Source organism: Equus quagga, chromosome 9 (genome assembly GCF_021613505.1).
Source record: "Equus quagga isolate Etosha38 chromosome 9, UCLA_HA_Equagga_1.0, whole genome shotgun sequence".
NCBI classification, from domain to species: domain Eukaryota; kingdom Metazoa; phylum Chordata; class Mammalia; order Perissodactyla; family Equidae; genus Equus; species Equus quagga.
In genome coordinates, this window is record NC_060275.1 from 21,742,816 (window position 1) to 21,765,625 (window position 22,810).

Here is a 22,810-nt window from a genome sequence, read left to right on the forward strand (position 1 = left end):
GGTACTTCTATTAGGTTAAAGTGAAATGATGGCTTTTGTCCTTGCAGCTTCAGATGAAAAGGTGGTGATTCGAGATTGTTGAATGAGAGTGATGACCATTGTTATTGTAGACTAAGTGGAGATGGTGATGATTATAGACTCAGTTGAAGTCAATGTAGTGCATTTAGTCAAAGAGATGGTGGGAATAGTGATTGCTTTAGTCGTCAGCTAAGATTAAGTGGCAGTAGCATTTGCTATTATTGAAGTTGCAGCAGTTGTAGATTCTGTTTAAGTGGTGGCAGCTGTGGTTTCACTTGAAGTTGTGGTGGTGGCCGTCGTGGTTGTAGGTTCAGTTGAAGAGGTGGTGGCTATAGGTTTAGTTGAAGTGATGGTTGTGCCTGCTGTGGTTGTGGGTTCAGTTGAGGAGATGGTTGTGCCTGTTGTGGTTGTGGGTTCAGTTGAAGTGATGGTTGTGGCTTCTGTGGTTGTGGGTTCAGTTGAAGTGATTGTTATGGCTGCTGTGGTTGTGGGTTCAGTCGAAGAGATGGTTGTGCCTGTTGTGGTTGTGGGTTCAGTTGAAGTGATGGTTGTGGCTTCTGTGGTTGTAGCTTCAGTGGACGTTGCAGTGGTTGTAGATTCTGTTGAAACAGTTGTAGTTGTAGGTTCCGTTGAAGTGGTGGTCACTGTAGGTTGAGAAGCAGTAGAGGTTGTTCCAGGAATGATAACTACAGGCTTCCCATTGTTTGAGGGCAGCTGGATAACAATGGTGGAATTGTCATTTCCTCTATTAGTCACCAGGCATATTATGAGTACTCCAATTGCTGTTGTTATGGCACAGGCTAAGAGACAAGCCAGAAAGAATTTCCACAAAGACCAGTTATTGCAGCAATTTTCTTTTACCTAAGAAAAGTATAAATGAAAATATCAGTAATGAAAAACAAAAATGCTATGACATCATCTCTTTGGGGCTATTTTTAACTTATTGCATTACTGTCATTTGAATCACTATATATCTTTGGAGAAGTTTAGGCTTAGATTCCAGGTTTTTATCCAGTGGAAAGTAATTGTGTGCTTTCTCTAACATCAGAAGAAAGAAAATCTGCCAAGTTCTCATCTTCTCTTATTCTATTTTCAAATAATGGGTAGGGGCCCCTTTTCTTTTCATGTAAGTGGAACAGTACTTTAGTGGTAAATTCTCTGCCATACACCTGACCCTCCACTGGACATTGTCATTACCCCAAACTCAAACTGGTCCGCTTCCAAAATCACTTCAAGAATCCTGTGCTATCATCTCCATCTCCTCTCCTTTCAAGTGGTTTGTTCAGTGATTCCCATCATGACCATCCTTTACTTTTATTGAAACCTTCGGCCCAGCAGCCCTTGCTTCACTCACATCCCTCTTTAGTCATCTTTTGTTCCATGGTCCATTATTTCAATAACATTCTTACTAATTCCCTAAAATCTCTTGCAGTTCCCACTTCTCCTTTCCTCCAGCTGGAAAATAAATGGCTATCTGCTCTTTTGGGACCTGTTCTTGAGCAGCCACACTGTTGGGGAAAGCCAGGCACCTGGGCAGATCGGAGTCCATCCTCGAATGGACTTTCTGCAATGCTCTACCATCCAACTGTATTTATCTGAATATATTTCTCAGTCTTCTCCTCGCTCCTCAAACCCGTAACCTCTACCCACCAACCCTCACATACAAATTGTCCTCCTTATTCCCATCAAATGACTTCACCTTCTTCCTACTTCATTGGGAAACTTGAAACCATCATATGGGAACTCTTTCAAACCCCCACTGGCTACCAAGCCTGTAAACCTAAACAAGTCTGGACTCCACCTCCCCTTCCCTGATTGACACAAGAGAAGCTATCCCTCTTTCTGCCTGAAGCCAGTCTGCCAATCCGTCCTTTGGATTGCATCCCCTCGGCCCTTCTCAGCAACTCTTTTCTTTTGATTACTCTTCCTGTTGGACTGAAGACTTCACCACTTTCCTCTTAGATGGCTTCTTCTTTTTAACATTTTAATACACTCAAGTCTCTCCTATCTTAAACAAAAAATTCTCCTTTGATTCCAAATCCCCTTTTGCTGACTTCTCTTTCTCTGAAAAACGAAATTTCTTGAGAGAAGTCTAAATGCAACATCTCCATTTGCACACTTTTCAATCCAACCCAGTCTGGCTTCTGCTTCTGTCATGCTACTGAAACACCTGTTAATGAAGTCACCAGTGACATTCATTCACCAAAATATATTGACATATTTTAGCCCTCCTCTTACTTAAGTCCTTAGTGGTATTTGCCACTGGAGACCATTCCTCCTTCTCTCTTTTGAACAATCTCTCCCTTTTCTTCTGTGATATTCCATTCCCTTTGGTTTCCTCATAACCCCCACCCCCTCCAGAATCATCTTCTCAGGTTTTTTTTTGAAAGCTCAATATCCACTTTCAGCCTTTCTTGTTGACATTCTCAGACCCTTGTCTCTTTTCATTCTAGGTCTAGAATAGGCAAACTTTGTCTGCAAAGGGCCAGATAGTAAATATTTTAAGCTTAGTGAGCCATGCAGTTTCTGTCACAACTACTCCCATCTGCCATTGCAGTGTGAAAGTAGCCATAGACAGTGAATGAATAAGTGGGCATAACTGTATTCCAAAAAACTTTACTAAGAAAAATAGACAATGGGCTGGATTTGGCCACTCTATGCTTTTTCCCTCCTATGATTTTTAATTAGCATCTCTATCTGAATGACTGTCGTCTATCTCCAGTCCAGACCTCCCCTCCAACCTTCAAATGCTTACATGATACCACATCTTGGATGGCTCAAAGATGCCTCAAACTCACTGTGTCCAAACTCAAATCATGATCTTCCCAGTGAAACCCGGCCAGCTCCCATATCTCATTAAGTGGCACCACCATCCATTGCATTCAGTTCCATAAGCTGGAACAAATGGATCATCTTTTAAATCTCCCAATCCATTACCAAGCCCTGTTGACTTTATCTCCTAAACATCTCCTAATGTTGTTGACTTTTCTCTGTCTCTACTGATACCACTCTAGTTCAAGCTTCCATTATCTTTGCCTTGGACTACTGCAATAGCCTTGGGCCACACTGGCCTCCATTTAGTTTCTTCAAAACTTGTTTCTAAAACAGGATCTTGAACAATTCTGTTGCTTGGAAATGCCTTTCCCATACTCTATTCACCACACAGAAGGCAGCATGGTTCACCTTCAACACAGCACAGTCTCCTCAGGCACCTGTTTTTGCCTCAGTACTTGAGTATTGGTCAGTGCTGTGTTATCAGGAGAGGAATGATATACTGTGAAGTTTTTTCATAATTGTTCTTAGAATATTCCAAATTCTTTATGTAACATTGATTGCCAGGTGATGAATTAACACCTGATAATGACCCTTTATAATTTCCTATCTTATCATCCAGCACATAGGTAGTTGCCTGGAACCTAGTATGACCAGAGGGACACAGGGAACCTACTTGAGGGCATTATATTCTTCCCAGGCTTAATACCTAAACGTGCACAATGAGGAGAACTCCCTAGAAGCTTTCCAGTGATGTGCACTTCAACAAGGTAAACCAAAGCCCTGCTTATTTTCTCACTAATCCTTATCATCACTTATGAATTGGTGACAAAATAGCTTGTGACTTATAAGATTACCTTAAGAATTAACAAAACTGAATTGCTTTGTTAATGCTAAAGTGTTTTTGCAAATATTTGTTGCTACTAGTCTTAGGTAGGCAACGAGGATAATGGAAGAGTGCAGTCTTCTTAATTGGAGAGATGTGGTAAAATTTCAGAGCTATGACATCTTAAGTAATTTCTTATCTTCTCTGAGCCCAAATCCCCTTATCCTGAAATACAGTGTTAAAAATATCTATCTCATATTGTTGTTGGGGATTAACATACAGAAAGTCACTAGTTCTCAAAAATATTTTTATTTTGTGTGTAGCATATTATAGGAATTAAGATCAAGAGCTCTGGAGTCCAACAGAGTTGGGTTTGAATTGTAGCTCTGTCACTTCTTAGCATTTGGCAGCTTTGTCTTTCTAAGTGTCAGTTTCCTCATAAGGATAAGAATACCTACCTAATAAAAAAGATGAGAGGATAAAATAAGACAATATTTATACAGTGCCTGGCACAGTGTTAGCTATGTAAATTTCCAATCATCCAACATGATTGATTATTTCATTATCACCTGGATGGGAGCAAGACCTTCAAGGAATGGAGTACGATACTCATGCCTTTCAGACAGACAAGAGTAGGTCTTAAATATTACAAAATACAAGCCACACTATTTGTTGGATGGCCAGGGTTTTGTGCAAAGGGCGGCGGCCCCAAGGCAGCAGGAGTCGAATGAGAATGCGGGTCACCAAGGCCAGGGAAATGGGTGCCACTAAGTCCAAGTTAAACCTAGAAAAATATCATCCTCTTTACCTTGACCAGAGGCACTACAAAGGAGTCTTAAGAAAGGAAAGTGGCAAAAAGGCTTATGCCCATCTGGGAGGATTCTATAATACTACATTTAAAAAAATCGTAAAAGAGCAGCCTAGTGAAATAAAGTGCACATAACCAGACAATGGGATACCTAAGTTCTCCTGTTTCAGTCACTTCTACATGAGTTCTGGCAAGTGTCTGAAATTCCATGGGTCATATTTTCCCTGATTGCCAAATGATGGAATGGGACTAGATCAGTCATTCTCATCACTGGTTGCACATTAGATTCACCTGAAGCTTTTAAAAAATATTACAGGGTCTGGCCCCGTGGCCGAGTGGTTAAGTTCATGTGCTTCGGCAGCCCAGGGTTTCGCCAGTTCGAATCCTGGGTGAGGACATGGCATCACTCGTCAGGCCATGCTGAGGGGGAATCCCACATGCCACAACTGGAAGTACCCACAAGTAAAAATGCACAACTATGTACTAGGGGGCTTTGGGGAGAAAAGTGAAAAATAAAATCTTTTTAAAAAATATATATATATATATATATATTGCATATGCATGGACCCTACCTCCAAAGTTTCTGATTTAATTGGTCTGGGTGGGGCTCAGCCACTGCTATGTCTTAAACAACCCCTAGGTGATTCTAATAAGCAGCTAGGGCTAAGAACCACCAGACTAGATATTATCTAAGACCACTTTCAATTCTATGATTGATATAAATGACTTTACTTCTGTGAGCAGGAAGAAACATTTTCTAACTCCACCCTATTGAGCTCATTCATTCTTTCACGTTGCCCCAGCAACGGTACAAACAGTTTATATGTTTTATCCAGAATAAAGAAACAAGGCTCAGACTTTGTTGGCCAAAACTCTACAGCAAGATTAAGCAGCGGAGGGTAGGAATTCCAGAATCAGGAGAACCCAAACAAATCGCCAAGCAGAATAAGTAATTTATAGTCAAGGTCAAATTTCTATACTAGGGATGAAGATGTAGAGACCCCTTCCTGAGGTAACCTTAATTTAGCCAAGAGACAATGTCAGGAACCAAGAAGAGCTGAGTCTAGTCTCCAAAGCCAGTGGAAAAGATTCGGAGAACAGAGCCAGGTTTCTAAATCAAGGTCATATCAACAAGAGGTCAGAATCAAGAAAGCTATAGAAAGTGTCACATACAGGTTCAGAGGCTGGAACAGTGTGAGAAAATAAAGTGAACGTCAATAGAGTAGGACCCTTGAAGCTTTACACACTACCTAGTCTCCCATTGGAGTCTAATTAATGAATTAAACCCCATCGCCAACATATTTGCTCTCCTGCCCCTCTCCAACCTTGCATTTGTACTTTACATTTATTCCTTTAATTTTCATATATGTTCTCTATGTGAATATGAGTCCCCAACAAGAATGTTAGCTCTTTGAAAACAGAGAAACTATCAAATATTCTCCTTCTTGGGAATTGCCTCACGGTAACTTATAATTATACTGAGAATACAGCAAATGCTTAACATGAATGTGGGTGAACTAAAGAATTGAATACATTTCCTGGGAAAGAATAGAACAAATACATCCCCATATAGAGCACATCCCAACTTGAGTAAAAGTTGCTATACCAAACATTACCTGTGTATTGCATAATGCTGTGTGTGGGTGTCCTGAGTATGTAAGGACTCCTGGGCTCATGCAGACCCCAGTTAAGTCGGAAGAGACATCCCCAGTTATGTCATTTGAAGGTGGACGCCAGCACGCAGAGCTGTGAGCCTCTTGATCATTGGAACACGTGATTGGCTAGAGAGATGAAGTGTAATAAATAGGAAGACATGTGGTTGAATTTCTAAAATCAAACTCTTCTGTCAAAAATAAACAAGGATGTGACTTTTAAAAGGACTAAAGACAAGACTTTTAAAAGGAATGTTTTCTAATTCTCTGAAGACAAAAAAATCTAGACAGATTATTATACATTACATTTTAACTAATTTTTGTAAGTTACCACTGTTTCACATCAAGCATGTATATCATCCAATCTTTCCCATCATAATACTTGCATTGTGTTAAATACTCGATGTTGCAAGCTGCTGTAGGTGGAGTATATATTAGGAAGCTTCTATTCTTATAAGGAATAGAATGTTAGAGCTGAAAAAGTTCTTGCAGCTCATCAGGTACAACCTGTTCAGGTCATCTTGGAAATGCAAATATTGAAGCAAAGAGAGTTGAAGTTATTATTATTATTATCATTATTATTATTATTATCTCATAATGACACAATAGCAAAGGCTAGAAGCCAGTCCTTACAGTGTTAAGGCCAGTGTATTTTCCACTCCACTTCACTATATATAATATATTGTTATACTTAACTATGGTAATACATTAATACAGTACATACTATACTACACTATACTAATGAAAAATTCTCATGCAAAATGACTCCTTTGCATAATCCATACCATGCTCTATGCAATGGAACTAGCAAGATCCTAACAGGGACACAAAAGACAAATCATCATCCGGTTTGTGACATGCCTTTGCTGGGTTCCTCTTGAGCACATAGCAGTGTAAAAATAGTTCTCAACAACAGCAACAAAAATGGTCTCTGCTCTTAGGGAGTTTATATGCTAAGGTGACAGGGAGGCAAAACAAATTTTGTATAATTAACAAACAAACATGATAATTGCAGAATATTGTTGAGAAAAGGCAATGATAAGGATTGAAAATGGATGAGTTCAATGGGAAATATTTTGGGAAAGAAATGCATTAAAAGAGCGCGAAGAACAAGATAAAGTGAAAATGGGAGAGGACTAGCTTCAGGAATTTATGTCTGGACCAAAAGATTTGTTACATCTCAAGAATAATGTAGGATTGCCTGGGGATCTTCATCTCATCCGGGGGCAATGCTTACTTTCCAGCTGGGAATCAAGGGCGTCTCCGCCGCTTCTTGCTCATCTTCAAAAGGATGGGGCACTAAAGCTACCTATGCGTAGATTTGCTGTGAGAATTAATGAATAAATAACTGCTGACTGATTAGAACAATATCTGGCAGATAGCTTGCACTCAGTAAATGTCAGCTATCATCATTGTTAGTAGTAGTTTCAGGGTTTTTATTCCTTCTACTGCTATACTACTTGTCTTTGATCATGTTGATTTAATAACCCATGAGTAAATAGCTATAAAAATTGCTGGCCCATCAACCAGTGAGTTCCATAAAACTGTCAAATTAGAATTGTACGTAGTCATTGGTCCCTTAGGAACTATTATTAAAAATACAAGAATAGATATGATTGCTATTAAACACAGATAAGATGGAATACACTTGGCAGTAAAGAGTTTGCGAAGTTAGATATTTCTGTAAGTGTTATATCAAAGAAATAAAGAAAACAGCTCTAGTTTTGTTGAGTAAGAATAAACTAAGTCCGTGTTATTCACTAGGTAAATCTGAGGAAAGTTGGACTTACCTTCAATAACGACTTTGCTTAGTTTCCTAAGTGCTGATTCTGTTGCTTTAGTGATCATCCAGTTTGCCTATGGCTGATGAACTTGGACATTTTAATGCACTTTGTAAACAAGTAAAATTCATTCAGCAGGCCAGTTTTCCAGAATTTTCTAGCCCTGTTGGAATCCCGCCCTTTCAAAAAAGGAAGATGACAGGTGGCATCTATACTAAGGGTGGAGAACCTGTGATCTAGGCTCAGCTTTAGAGTAATGTCACAAACCGAGTAAGAGTTTCTACTGTGCTATGTTGGTTGCTCTGACTCTCAGCACAGGTGAAGTCTATACAAAACTGGACTAGTTGGAGAGCTGTGAGTAATGTTTACTCAGACAACCAGCCTCAGGTAATAGTGGCCATAGGCAACTGAAGTGCATTATCTATAATCACCAAAGAAAGTTCTATAGATTTTTCCCTTAACTTATAAGGATTAACTTAAGTTCTCATGTATCTCAAGAGAAAAACAAAACACCAAAATTTATTTTCTTTTTGTTTATAATCTGCAAAGAATTCTTAAATTCTATTATTCAATTTGGTCTTAAAGGAAAAATATTTTTATAATTATGCCTTAAATATCCGTAATAAAGTGAAATATTCAGTCCACTATCCAGATATATGCTGTGAAAACAACTTAATATTTGTAAACATCTTCAAGTCTGTTGTTATCTAGAGAAACTATCAAGATGATGAATACTTGGCTAAAGGAATATTTTTTTTTCATCGGAGCATCCTGGCATCCTGAAGATCCACTTAAACAGTGTCAAACTCAGAAGTGACAAAAAGAACAGCTTCAGGAGAGTTTTTTGTATAATGACTCAAAAGGGCAAGCTGGTGACCCAGCACTCCCGCAAAGGATTCTTTTATTAAACTAACACTGAGCAAAAGGGCTTTCTTCTTTGGCTTATCTTGTAGGCAATTAGCACAGGCTTATTGTCATAGCTCCAAATTGCAAAGTCAAAATATTTCATTTAGGGGCCGGCCCAGTGGCACAGTGGTTAAGTGCACACATACCGCTTTGGCAGCCCGGGGTTCACCGGTTCAGATCCTGGGTGTGGACATGGCACCGGTTGGCAAGCCATACTGTGGTAGGCGTCCCACATATAAAGTAGAGGAAGATGGGCATGGATGTTAGCTCAGGTCAGTCTTCCTCAGCAAAAAGAGGAGGATTGGGGGCAGATGTTAGCTCAGGGCTAATCTTCCTCAAAAAAAAAAAAAAATTCATTTATTCTTCAGGTGGTGAATTTTAACTTACCATTTTAATTTTTTAGCACATTTCCATCTTTTGTCTGATATCAAAGATTATTTGTTCAGACATAACCAGAATCATAAAAAGCACTTATAACTATATAGTGAAGGCTTGAGTCTTGGAGTAAAACATTTTAAAATAGGTAAAATGATCATATTTTTATACTAAGTAGGAGTTTTTAGAGGATTTCTTTCTTAGTCCTAAAGACAATATCTAGGATTAATATCTGTATTTCCAGAATATTTAGAAATCTGAGTTCTGACAGGTTTAGAAATTATGTATAAAATCTAGTAATCAAATTATAAAAATAAAACCAGAACTAAACCAAAGACACTATTGGAGATTTATGTTTACATGATGACGAATATAGAAAGTTAAATGGGTTTATTTGTATATTATGTGGTTACAGAGACATTTCTAATGCTTTATATCAGAAATACAAAAAATAATTTCTAAAGTATAATGTAGCAGAATATAGCACGAAAAGCTGAAGCAAAAAATTTAATACATAGCTCTTCTTCCTTTTGGAGAAGAATGCAAAATTATGATATTGACTTTATAGAAGTAAAGAAATTAGATTGCTTTCAAATGCTGAAAAGAAGACTGTAATATAAGCAAAATATTAAAATAGAGCAACAATACTCACTGGCTGGTTTTCAGATTGTTCGATATTCGCTACGTATTTTCCATGCTTTCTGTCCATTCTTGAGCTTGCAATACCACAAACTTAACTCCAAGAATATTTTTCAGTTCAAGCATCTCCTTTTATATCTGCAACCCTGAGAAATAATTAAAATGACTTGTGGAAAATCAACTCTGATGCATCACTACAGGTGTGGATTAGACTAAATAATAAGTAATTATTCACTAACACGGACTCACCTTAGAGAAGGAAATGAGGTGTCAATTCCAGACAGACCCAAGAAAGCCAATACTGCCTCTGAGAGCTACTGTGACTACCCCCTCAACAACCCTTCTGACAGAAAGGAACTCTGAAAATCTTACAGAATTCTTCCTTTTCTTCCCTTTGGCCTCATCTCTCAAACATTTGTCTTCTATTTTAGGATGAAGCCAAGAAAAAATTCAGGAGTAGAAAGTTTGCCAGTGCTGTTTCTCCACCAGAGCTGAATGCCTTCTCACCCTTAGTGAGCACCATCTCTTAGTCACTCATGGCCTAAGGGTGACTTCACCTTTTCAGTCTCCAGGTTGGTGGTTGGAAGTCTAGGTGGTCAATTGCTTAGTAATTCACATGCATTTAAAAACAGTTAGATTCAGTTTCCCAGGCAACAATGCCAAAGGAATGATGGAATATTGAAAATCTTTAGGAAGAGATTTTCTGTCAAGAAGTTTAGTTTGTCTCAGATTGAAAAAGAATTAACTCTTTTATTGATTTATTTACTCAACAAGTGAGAAGATTGAGTTTCTAAGACGTTCCCGGTGTTTTTCTAGTGCAAAAAGTTCAGTAGCGAACAAAACAGCCCACACCCCATCCTCTTTCAGTCCAACACTTTGGGATTCTGATTTTTTTTCAACAGCTCAATCCTTTGAAATCTCTCTTATAAATGTATTCAACACTTTCAGCTTAATGAGTTTTACTAGATCAACTGAAATGACACAGCCTCAGGCCTTAGAACATAAAGAACGTGGAAAAATTGTCAAACAATTGAGAAGGGAGAGGGATTTGTCCTAAAGAGGATTTAAAACATGATGACTTACTCTTATTCCTGTTAAAACAAAACCAATCTCATGCCACTGTATGGCCACGGGCCACCAGGGATGTGCATGGGTTGAAGGCATCAACAATATTAAACGTGACCTTCTAATAAACTGATTTATTTGAAAATCAGAATGATATAATTATCAAAGAAGAGGTATAAATTTAACTTTGCTTTAAAATATTACTACACTCTATTCTGCAGAGATATTCATTTTAATTTGGTACTAGAGCAACATAGGATGTAAATAAAACTTCATCCTTTTTTACAGCATGGACACATCATATCAACGGCATAAAAAGTAAAAGTTTACTCTATCTCTTGAATTTCATGCTTACAATCTCTAATTGGCCTAACAGTTGCAAGACTCGGTCAGAAAGTTTGGAAGAAAGTATAGGAAATATTAAAAATTTTTCAAAATAGTAACAAAATTAAACAACACATTGCTCTATGGCTAAATTTACCATGTAAAAAGTAGATTATCCTTCATTTTGCAAAGAACCGTTCTTCAGCATGTATTATTAACAGTTCTTGTAAATATCTTCCTCCAAAGGTCAACAGAAAAAACTGAACACACCTGAATTGTTATAATGAACAGAGAGCATGCATCTCTCTCACTGCCCTGTCAGAAGATCGTACGAAAGACCTTTCTTCGGGGCAGGATTTATAGCCAAAAAGAAATCTGAAAGTCTTGTTGGTTGACATGGAGTTGAGAAAACTCTTTGATAGCTGGCCAGTTTTTAGGCGAAAAAAATGTCCATTTCTCATTCATCTAACAGAAAGTGAATTGCGTTGTTGTCTGAAAAGCTAGGTCAAAACTCTTTTTTTTTTTTAAATCATCTTGCTCAAATTTTTCTTGCCTGAAATTTCGCTATGCTCTGATTATTTCTTTAGTCAGTTGATGACCTGAGAGCCAACATGACAGCTTCAGCCCTCTGATCTTAGACAACACTTTAGGAACAGAGACTAATTACAGTGTTTCTCATTGTGTTATTAACATGACAACCAAGCAATCAGACCCAGAATTTCAAAGCCTAAGTAAAATACTGACTCACAGCCCAATTAATTCAAGAGTATGAAAGATTGTTTTGAAAAAAATAGAAACTGGAAAATAAATTTCCAAAATGTCTTACTAAATTTATTATCAAAGCAATTAGAAGCAATCATTAAAATTAAAAATAAAAACTGAAATATTCTGCAAATGTGTTTTACGTACAGTTATCATAACACTATCAGGGTGTTTTTCACTGTATTTTTTTCAAAGCTGAGCCTATTCTTAAAGCAGGTGTTTCTTCACTAAATCAAAAGTAATTAAACAGTATTTCAGTAATACAATGGGATTGTAACAATTAGCCCTACTTAAAATAGAAACTTCAAGAGGAAAAACATGTTTTGACGCATATCATTGAATTTCCTAATTACGAATTTAAAGTATATTTACAGATTTTAAATATGTTTATGCTGGCAGAACATGTTCTTTCATTAATTTATTCCCAACTGTTTATTAAGCACTAACCCCAGGCGTGTCTGCAACCTGGACATCCAGACAGCCTTGATCAAGACAGAAAAGAACTGCTTACACTCTATCCTTTGTGCATTGAATATTTGCCTTTTGATTTTAACTTTCAAATTTGCTTAAAATGTAATATTTTTGTTTAAACAAAGAGAATTTTCTTTTTTTATTTATTTAAAGATGAGCATTTTTTGTATGTTGGGGAATTGATTCCGTAACGGTGAATATATCAGCTTCTACACAATTAAGTAGACAACTGCCTAATTCATCTCTGTTTGACCACAGTGACTGGGAATTCATGGCTTTCCTAGGGGCTGATATTCCATTTTAGGGTGACCGTCACTGTTTGAAAGTTCTTTTTTCTATGGAGCCAAAATTTTCCTTGTTTCTTCACCTAACTTACACTCTGGTCCTGCTATATCTGGCGACACCCAAAATGAAAGCATATTCCTTCAGAATATGGATCTATGATCCTTGATGCACAATTCCTAAATCTAAAAGGCTTTGAAAAAACTGAAAATTATTTTATGCATTTGGCACAAATTTACTTGGCAGCAAAAGTTAATCCGAACTGATAAAGCTATTTCTAGTCTTCAGACGTTTAATTACAAAAATATTAATATCTATTCCAGGGTTACTATTGCAGTCCTGCTGGTAATTGCATAATGTATCATATTGTCTTTATAAAATTTTCGAAAGTCTGAATTATGAAACAGATCTCGCTCAAGCACTTCCTGTGAGGGACTGTGGGTTTGTAGAAATTTTACAAATTTTTTAAAGACAACTAGCATTTCCTTCCTTATTCTCATTACTCTGAAAAACTGCTTCATAAAGACTTCAGTTGGTCGCTGACTCTTATAAATAGCATTTTCTAAATGTGGATGAGAAGAGGAAGAAAAAGAAAAGCTTCAACCTTTGCTTGGTCATAGCCAATGGTGCTACCCTTGGGCAGCCTCTGACACAAGACTTGATTAATGTCATTTTATTAACATTACAGAGATGTTTATGCTATTCCAGTGGGTGTACCACACTGCTCATAGCTAATCCTTGTAAAACCTACAAGAATTAAGTTTTATTATCCCCCCTTTCCTGATAAGACACATGTGTTTTAAGCGACCTTTTATAAGCTCAAGTTAAGACTAGAGTATGTGGAGTTCAGACTCCCCATCCATTTACTCTCTATACCCATTCATTAATTGTGTCATGTGTACCACTCTGTGCCTTAAGAAGGAGGGGAGAAAAGGTGAAAGATTATTTGGCAGTTACACTTATTGGGAAGACCATACAACAGTTGAAACTGGAGACTCTGGTGACATATCAGGACACATCAGGGAAGTAGAGATGTTTACTGGAAGCAAGGCCGGGGTGGTGCTGCCACCTAGAATTAGACCTGCCCAAAAGGACACAGACTGCTGGAATCCAGGCTCCAAATAATAGCAAGGATTTAGTAACTCCCAGGGTGGAGACACAGCTCATCACCCATGCTGACCCTGCTCATTCTGTCCAGGCATCAAATGGTCGGACTAGAGCACTTAAGAGGTTCACAGAGTGCAGGGTCACCAACCAGCCTTGCAGACTGTATCTTTTTAAGGATCACCCTAGATTTGGGAGCTGAGGTTCACTGAAGGGAATACAGTCCACAGAGATGGGCACAAAAAAGAATAAGGCTGCAGGCCTCATTAAGAATTGCAGCAAATAGACTGGTTGTTAGAATGAGAACTTGGAATGGAAATTTTAGAAAACCTCAGGTCTACAAGGCAGGGCAAAGAGAGAAATTGGTATTCATAAAGTCCGGAACCATAACTAGGTTATCAGAAATGGGTTCTATGGGGAATTGGGGTCAACTGTAAACCTGGGATTAGAATAAGATTCTCAAGCTCTCAGTAGTGGGACATTATAGCCCTGCTCCAGGTACAGTGCGGGACCCAGCAGTCCCAGCGTCCAAAGGTAGGGCTTTGCTTATTTCATCAGCCTCACTCGAGGTGGAGGGTGGGTGGTAAATGATGAGAGCTATATAGGGCTGAATCAATTCATAGAATTTCTATGAGAGTCAAGTTTGGATCTGGAACAAGGATGGCAACTGAGGCATGACCAAAGGAGGCTGTGGTGAATTCAGGTTTGAGGAGCAGGTGGGGAGAGGGCAGCCAGTCAGGGTAGTGAGCTGAGAATTAACCCACTGGGGGTAACATTTGAAATATCAGGAAAGCCAAGGCAGCTCTCTATGAGGGTTGAAGCTGGTCATGGTTTGCAAGAGGCAAGTTCTGATCCAGATCTTAAAGGACCTCACACACCCAGATGGGTAGAGAGGAGGAAGGAGAGATTGTAGAGGAGAGATGCTGAGACACACAGGGAAAAGCAGAAAGGAGCAAGGCATTGGGGGAAATTACGATGAGCCATCTGGTAGTAGCATGAGGCTATAATGGAAATAGAGAGATATTAGATCAAATAGACAAAGAGGAAAGGTAAATGCCAGGATGTGAACTTTAAATGTGAATTGAGAGTGAACAAAACGGTAGTATTTTGTCCAAGAAAATAAATGAAAATTATGTTTGGAATAACTAATTATGTAGCCGCTAGTGCCAGTAAAAAAGGAAAGATTATGACTATTCCTGAATTAATTCCAACTATAACACTCATTCATATTGTTGGGTGTCTTTTATGTCCCCTGCTCTCGGATGCTGAGATAGGAATAATGACCCCATCATCTCCCCTGGGGAGGACCACACATAACCAGTCTCCCAGCTTCCATGTGTGTCCCCCTCAAATTCATTCTTCACAAAAATAGGCAGAATGCTCCTTGGAAAATGTCAGGCTGCTTATGTCACTGTCCTGCTCAAAACTCCTAAATGGCTTCCCCTTCCCCTTAGGATAAAATCCCCAATCCTTTCCATGGCTAACAAGGCTATGAACTCAGAGGTCTGCGCCCACCCCTGAAGCCTCATCCTGCACTATTTCACACATCACCTACCACGCCCCAGCCACACTGTTTAAAAAAATGTATAAAGAAACATTTCAAATAGACTAAAAGGTATAAAGAACAATCTGGTAAGTAGCCAAATCTCCATGATTAGTGAGCTTAAGAGATTCAGGCAACATTTCTGAAACCAAATGTGTGGGCATTTTACACACTATCCAGTTCCCTAGCTCTTCGGACACCAGCTGGATGTCCTGCAATTCAATTCAATGCAGATACATCTACCCAGAGTTAGCATCAGATCCCATGGGGTAAAGGACTCAGTCCCACAAAGCTGCCCCAACGTCAGACACCAGTCTCAGGTCCCAGACACCCGTACTGCTGACCCACAAGCTATAAATGGGGGGTTCCCCTCCTCAGGTTTCAAAATTTGCTAGAATGGCTCACAGAACTCAGAAACACACTTCACTTACATTTACCAGTTTATCATAAAGGATGTTATAAAAGGTACAAATGAACAGCCAGATGAAGAGACACATAAGGTGAGGTCTAGAAGTGTCTCGAGTGCAGGAGCTTCTGTCCCCATGGGGCTGGAGTGTGCCACACTCCCAGCATGTGGTATGTTCACCAGCTCAGAAGCTCTCTGAACCCTCTCATTCAGGGATTTTTATGGAGGTTTTATCACATAGGCTTGATGGATTTTTAACTCAATCTCCAGCCCCTCTCCCCTCCCTGGAGGTTGGGGAGTGGGGCTGAAAGTTCCAAGCTTCTAATCAGGGTTTGGTTTTTCTGCTGACCAGCTCCCATCCTGAAGTTATGCAGGGGTCTGCTAAGAGTCTCCTTGTCAAAACAAGACACTCAGTCACCCCCATCACTCAGGAAACCATAAGCAATGTGGGAGCTCTGTATCAGGAACTGAGGACAAAGACCAAATATCTTTGAGTGATATGACACAGATAAAAAATGTTCACATATAATTAGAACCACCTCTGTCCTTATTCCTGATCGTACTCTCCTCCCTCCATTATATTTCCCATATATTTTTTTATGTTTTAATACATTCCAAAAAATATATAATATTGTTTGCATGTTTTAAAATATGTATGAAACCTATTACATGGTATTTTCCCACAATATGGGTTTTTTTTGGGCCCAGATTACATTTATAAAATTCAACTACACTGACATCTATAACTCTTATTTCATTCATTTTCACTGTTTTATAGTATTTCATTGATTGAATACATTACAGTTATTAATTTATTTTCCTGTTAGTATAAATTGAGTCTGCTTCCATTTTTTACTATGATTATTATAGTGTATGCCCTTCTGGAAACATTTATTAAAATGTTTCTAGATGTATAATTGAGTGAAATTCCTGGATCATCAGGTGTGTATTTTTCCAACTTAACACATGTTCCCAAAATTGTCTCCAAGGTTGTATGAATATTCACTTCTGTAACAGTATTCTCATTTTTCCATAAAATACTAATACTCAGTGTTGTCAGATTTTTAATTTTGCTACCACATATGGTATAAAAATATTCTGCTGAGTTCACCCTTTTTTTCACCCTGCTTACCTGCAAGTTGAAGTGTATAGGGTTCCTTTGTTTCTGAGTTACACAAGAGAGTTTCTTGTGAGATCTTTTGTTTTGCTTACTCTGTCTTTTTGTTTTGTCTTGTTTGGATTTTAGTAATAAATGTGAGGAGATCAGAACTAGGTGGTTGTTTCCATACTACAGGAATTAGGAGCCTTCTATCTTTTGTCATACATTCACTAAATTGTGATCACATTATACACATACACGATACATATAGTATAGTATCTTCATTTTCATTTAACACTTTAGCATATGCATTTGCCCCAGTAATTTAAAATCCTTCAAAAACATCACATTCAATGTCATTGTCAGGTGTGACATCATGTCGAGTGTGTGAGCTCATTGTCATTCACTGGTTCATGACTGAGTTCAGGGCAATAGGAAAGGGGAGCATAGAACTGATATAAGAAATGACTAGCATGTGTCTTACTGCTAGAAATTACAGGCCCCAGTCTTGGGAGGGAAGCCCCAGTTTGGATGTCCAGTGTGGAAGCTCCTGGGAAGCCAAGAGGAACTAGACATTGAGCACAAGGGCTGGGGAAACACAAGGGGCACCACTGGTCACCAAATGTCATCTTCTTGTACCACAGTGTATAGGTCTCAGCTAAAGGAAGCTTGAGGAGGAGCAAAACACTGGCTGCACTCACAACTCAGAATAGTTGTATTTTCACTTGGGTATCAATCAAAACCAGAGCAGGTGAAGTACAGGTAGATTGGAACCTTGAAACAGAACTGAGCACACGGGCTGAGTGCACGACTAGCTTAGCCATGTGAATTCCTGCAAAAATGTGGCCCTCCCAAACAATATTTTCCCCATCTGTTAAATAAATGTGTTAAGACCAGGTGGTAACCACAATCTCCTTCGGTTCAATGATGGATAAATTTGCAAGCAAGAAAAGTCACTTTAAGTAACTCCACTGGATCAACGTCTTTCATTCTTCACTTTGCTCTCAGCCTAAAATGTAAGAGTCTCCTTTTTGGTTTCAAGAGTTAAACCCAGGGAGCCAACCCCAGAGCCCAGCGGTTAAGTTCACCTGCTCCGCTTTGGCAGCCCCAGGTTTCGCCACTTCAGATCCTGGACGTGGACCTAGCACTGCTCATCAAGCCATGCTGAGTTGGCGTCCCACATAGCAGAACTAGAAGGACCTACAACTAGAATATGCAGCTATGTACTGGGGGGCTTTGAGGAGAAGAAGGGAAAAAAAAGAGTTAAGCTCAGACCCTCCTTAATGAGCCTCTAAGCAGGGATGAGGGTACCGTGTGGAGTGAATGCTGGAGCCCAACACACCCAACTAATCACCAAGCACCGTGAATAAGCAGTCCAAATCAGATTTCTCCCTGGGATGAAGACTCAGAGTTATAGGCACAAGGTGAGGTGACTATGCAGTCAGGGACACAGATCTGAATCAAGTCACCAAGCAAAGAGGAAAAACCAGGGAGTGGGGGAGATCAACACGGAGGGCTGAGAGAAAGGTCCATCAGTCTCAGAGGCAGGAGGGAAGGACAGAGAAGCAGACCACCCACAGAGCAGAGCCCTGGGGCATTAAACACTGATGTCTTCCAACTGAGCCTCCTTTGCAAAACAGGAAGGAAAAAATATCCTTCCACTGCCAGGATGTTTGCTCTCTTCACACCTATTTATCCCACCTAAAACAAGAGTCCAAAATGTTGTTTTATCTTCTGTGTGTGTTGTGTTATTCTCTAGTTGTGTGTATACTCTTTTTCCTGAAGAAGAATATTGATTCCTTAAAGGGGGTCCCTCACAAATCTACTTCTCTTGCTTTCCCTTGCCATGCATTGAACTGATCATGCATTATTAAAATGTTTTGCACAGAAATGTTGGTCATGAGTGGCCCAAACATTACCTGTCCATGATGGAAGTCTCTGGTCAATGTGAGCATCCAAAGTGCCCAGTTGATACAAGTATCAGGGACATCCCTACCAGCCTCACCAGTGACATCAGCTGATGGTGGAAACTTACACACTGAACTGCGAGCTTCCTGGTCATTTGGACTTGGGAATGGCTACAGGGATGAAATGTTTGGAAAACAGAAAACCCATTGAGTTGAACTTCCCAAGTAAAATTATTCCAACCAATATAATCTGTATTTTGACATGTTATATTTTATTCCATTGACCCAAATAGCTCTTGATGGAATAAAGAGTTATGCTAGTTTAATACCATAAGATAGTGGAAAAATCACAATTGAAACATTACTTTTGTAAGAACAAAAAGTCAAGGATTTTTTTCTTTCAAAGTAATAAAATGTAATCATAAATATATTTACACACACACACAATAGTACCAAAATATTTAATGGTTAGGAGGAATTAAAGATTAGAAGAAGTCTGGTATCAACCAATTGCAATTGAGAGAAACATACTAAACAAGATGTCATTGAGTATGGGACAGCTGCTGTCTGAGTCTCAGCAGACCAGTTCACACACCACCAAAGCTGCTAGAGATCCAAGTCATAAAAACTTCCCAGCTCATCATGAAACAAGTCTCATTCTTCTTCAGAGTCTGTCAGGTCATCATTCCCTACCTATTTTGCTTTGTTTTGTTGTTTCTTCTGGCCCCTTCACCCAAACTCCTGCATCAGGAAATGTTCTCTTTTGAACACCACAGGGGAAGCCTGGGAGTCCATGAGGGGGCCTGGTGAGTGTGAGTGGAGTGTAGGGTTTCTCAGGGAGGCAAACAGGGCACAGGTGGAGCCTGCACGAGACCCTATATGGCTTCAGGATGTATAGCCAGTGTGCGTGCAGGTCCTGATGGAGGGGCGGGGTGAGGATGGGTCTGGATGCTCTGAGCATCAGGGGATGCTCAGATAAAGGCCACATCAGACCCAATGCACTGCAGCCCATGACCCCTCATCCCAGAGGAAGCCCAGCCTCATAGGGTCTTGGGAAACTCCTGGATGCCCTGGAGGCGGGTGCCACAGACCCTTCATCCCATATTCATTCATATGAAATCTGGTCCAAGACATCTATCAAGCATACCCTAATCAGCATCAATTTTAAAAGAATTCTGTAATGTTTCATGTCTTAAGCTGAGTGGTGGATGCAAGGCTTTATATTCCTCTTTACAGCTTTTGAATATCTGAAATATTTTATACTTAATTTGTAAAGAAAAAAATAAGATAGTTTTTCAAAATAAAGTGTTTTTTTTGTAGTAGGCTTAGAAGAAGGGAAAAATCCAATGTACTATTTTAAAGAGAAGTAGAATCATTTATATCAGAATTTGGGGGGACACTCTGTTACCTCTAGAAACACCATAGAATAATCTGGGACTTTCTTAATAATAGGATAGTAAATGTGCTATTTCCACTTTCTCTCTCTCTAGATCTTGCAATTCCTACATGGTTATTAAATTTGCTGGTCAACAATGTTAAATAGGTAAATTATTTGTGTGGGTAGGACACTGGTCCGTTGTGACACCAGTACTAAAAATAAAAGCATTATTGTGAGTAAATATACACAAGCATACTTCCTAGGTAAGGTATTGGAGGTATTCATTAATTTTCAAAGTTAACAATTGCAGTGGAATAAGCAAACTTTCAGTACATTCTGTGAATCACTGAGAAGCAGAGGAAATCTGAATTCCCCTCTATAAATAGCTGTGCTTTATTTCAAATGTACTGATACCATCATTTAGTCTTCAGTCATTACTCAATTTGCCTGAGGCTGATGAACTTGACCATCTAATGCACTCTGTAATCAAAGCAAAACTCAATCATCAAGTCAGTTTCCTGAATCTCATTCTCCTGTTAGAAACCCAGCCCTTTCTAAGAAACAAGACAACAGGCAGTGTTTTTATCACTGGTGAAAAAACAATGATCCTGAGGCCAGTCTGCCCTGCAGGAGAATTTTGGCCTTTGTCACCAAGACTGCTGTCCAAGTCACAATCTTTATTTTGTTTTGCTCTGGCTCTGGTTTGACTCTCAATTTTAAGTTTTGAATAGATGGAGAGCTGAGGATAATGTTTAATCAACTAATCAGAATTAGTCAACAAAGCCATTCATTACAACTGAAAAGTATTTGGAATATTGAAAAGCTATAGAGTTATAACTTAAGATACAATGTTTTTCTAAGAGAGAAAAACAATACCTAGAATGCTTCTTTAGACGTAAATTTCAAGTAATATTTTATTCTATTGGTTGAAATTGTTCTCACATGGAAAAGGTTTCCCTACCACTATGTGAAAATGTCGAAAGATCCACATGAAAGTAAAATTTACAGTGAGAGAGCATCCTACACCTTGTTTTCTATAGAATTTGAAACATTTCACACTTCGTTATTATCTGAACTTTGTTACTATTGACAAATAGAAATGGCAAGCAATAGGATATATTGGAATGTATGAGAAAGCCATTTGGTGTAAACCTAATTTGGCCTGAGTGTTTTTTCCAAAAGAGCCTGACGTGGCCATTGAGCATTCATTGTATATCTGCTTTAAACATTTACTATGGCAAGAACAAATGCCCTTAAGATAAAGGTGCAACTGCCCCCCACGTTGGTATTTCCTTAAGGATAAGCATCTTTCCTTAGGCTAGGAACTGATTGCTGTGCTCACCTTTGACCTCCCAGCTCACCTGTGACCACCCAGCTCGAGACAACAGACCTGCCACCCTGTGTGTCCACCGAGACAGCAGACCTACCTGCTGTGTCCATCAATCGCCATGCCAACAGAGCAGTCTTGTAACTATTGTAAAAGGGACATTTCAATCATATATGAAACATCCTCTTTGGGGGTACATAACCATTCTGTACGCCCTATTTCTTCGGTGCCCTTCCTTCCTTAGGGAAGGAAGGCCTTGGGCCATGGTCCTCACATATTGGCTCAGAATAAACTCACCCAAATTTTCATCTATAGATTGGTTATGGATTATTTTCATTGACACTATCTAAAAAAACCATCAATGTGAACTATTGCCTTACTAAAGGCAACTACTTCTTTTTTTAATCTGAGTATTTTAACATAATGATGATCCAGTTCTGAGGATTCAGAGACACCTGGAGACCATTTTCTGTGGGTCACATGAACTAGAATCAAGATGTTTTCTAAAAATTTCTTACTTTTGAACAGAAGCATCTTCCTCAACTTCAATCATGCAATAAATATTTATTGAGCAAGATGATTTTCTTCCTTAGTCTACCTCATGGACAGAGAAAAATACATTGCCACACACTTATAATTATTCTTTAAACTACCCATTTCAAACTACATTTTTGTATTTGTTTCTATTATCAGGGCAAATTTAAAAATTTAACAACAGGTTCACTTTTGGTATGTGTAGGGGAGGAAGACATTTCCTCTACCCACTCTGGGTCCTTCTGGCCGGAAAACAAATTAAATTCACATGAGACAGAATAACAGGAGAAGATTAAACAAAGCTTTATGTCATGTATATATGGGAGAGGCTCAGGCAAACTGAGCAACTCACCAAAATGGCTGAAGCCACCACCTTAAATATCACCTTCAGCTAAAGGCAAAGGAGGATGTTGGGGGTCAAGGGAGTCAGTTAGGGGAGGTTACCAAAAAAGGACAGTAAACAAGGGTAAGGTTATTATGCAGATTTAAGTCCTTGCCTTCTGCATTGGTATGAGTTTCTAGAGATGAGGTCATCCCCCTTCTTCCTGGTACAGAGAGGGAGACACCTTTACAGATGGAGATTCCCTTTACAAATGTAAATGTCTCTTACAAAGGGTAAGTAAATTCTACTTTTCAGAGTTTCTTTCCTGTCTGTAGTTTTTAAAAGTAACCAGCCCACAATAATCCTCATGCCAAAGAGACATATCTTGGGGTGGCCAATTCCAGTCCCCCACAGAGGCAATCAAGGTAAAATAGTTTTATTCTTTTGGGAAAATGCCTGTGTCATTAACCTTCATTGTCTACACATCCATCAAATTTGTCAAATCAAAA

At 39.0% G+C, this 22,810-nt stretch overlaps 1 protein-coding gene across 1 annotated transcript; it reads right to left on the reverse strand.

The window, feature by feature from the left end:
- Nucleotides 1–267: 267 nt before the first annotated feature.
- On the reverse strand, nucleotides 268–9,918 carry LOC124244974 (dynactin-associated protein-like). The gene is made up of 3 exons (XM_046672040.1): nucleotides 9,791–9,918; nucleotides 6,041–6,205; nucleotides 268–879 (listed from the first exon to the last, which is right to left on the reverse strand). The coding sequence occupies exons 1-3, from the start codon at nucleotides 9,845–9,847 to the stop codon at nucleotides 268–270; spliced, it is 834 nt and encodes a 277-aa protein (XP_046527996.1). The 5' UTR covers nucleotides 9,848–9,918.
- Nucleotides 9,919–22,810: the final 12,892 nt, after the last annotated feature.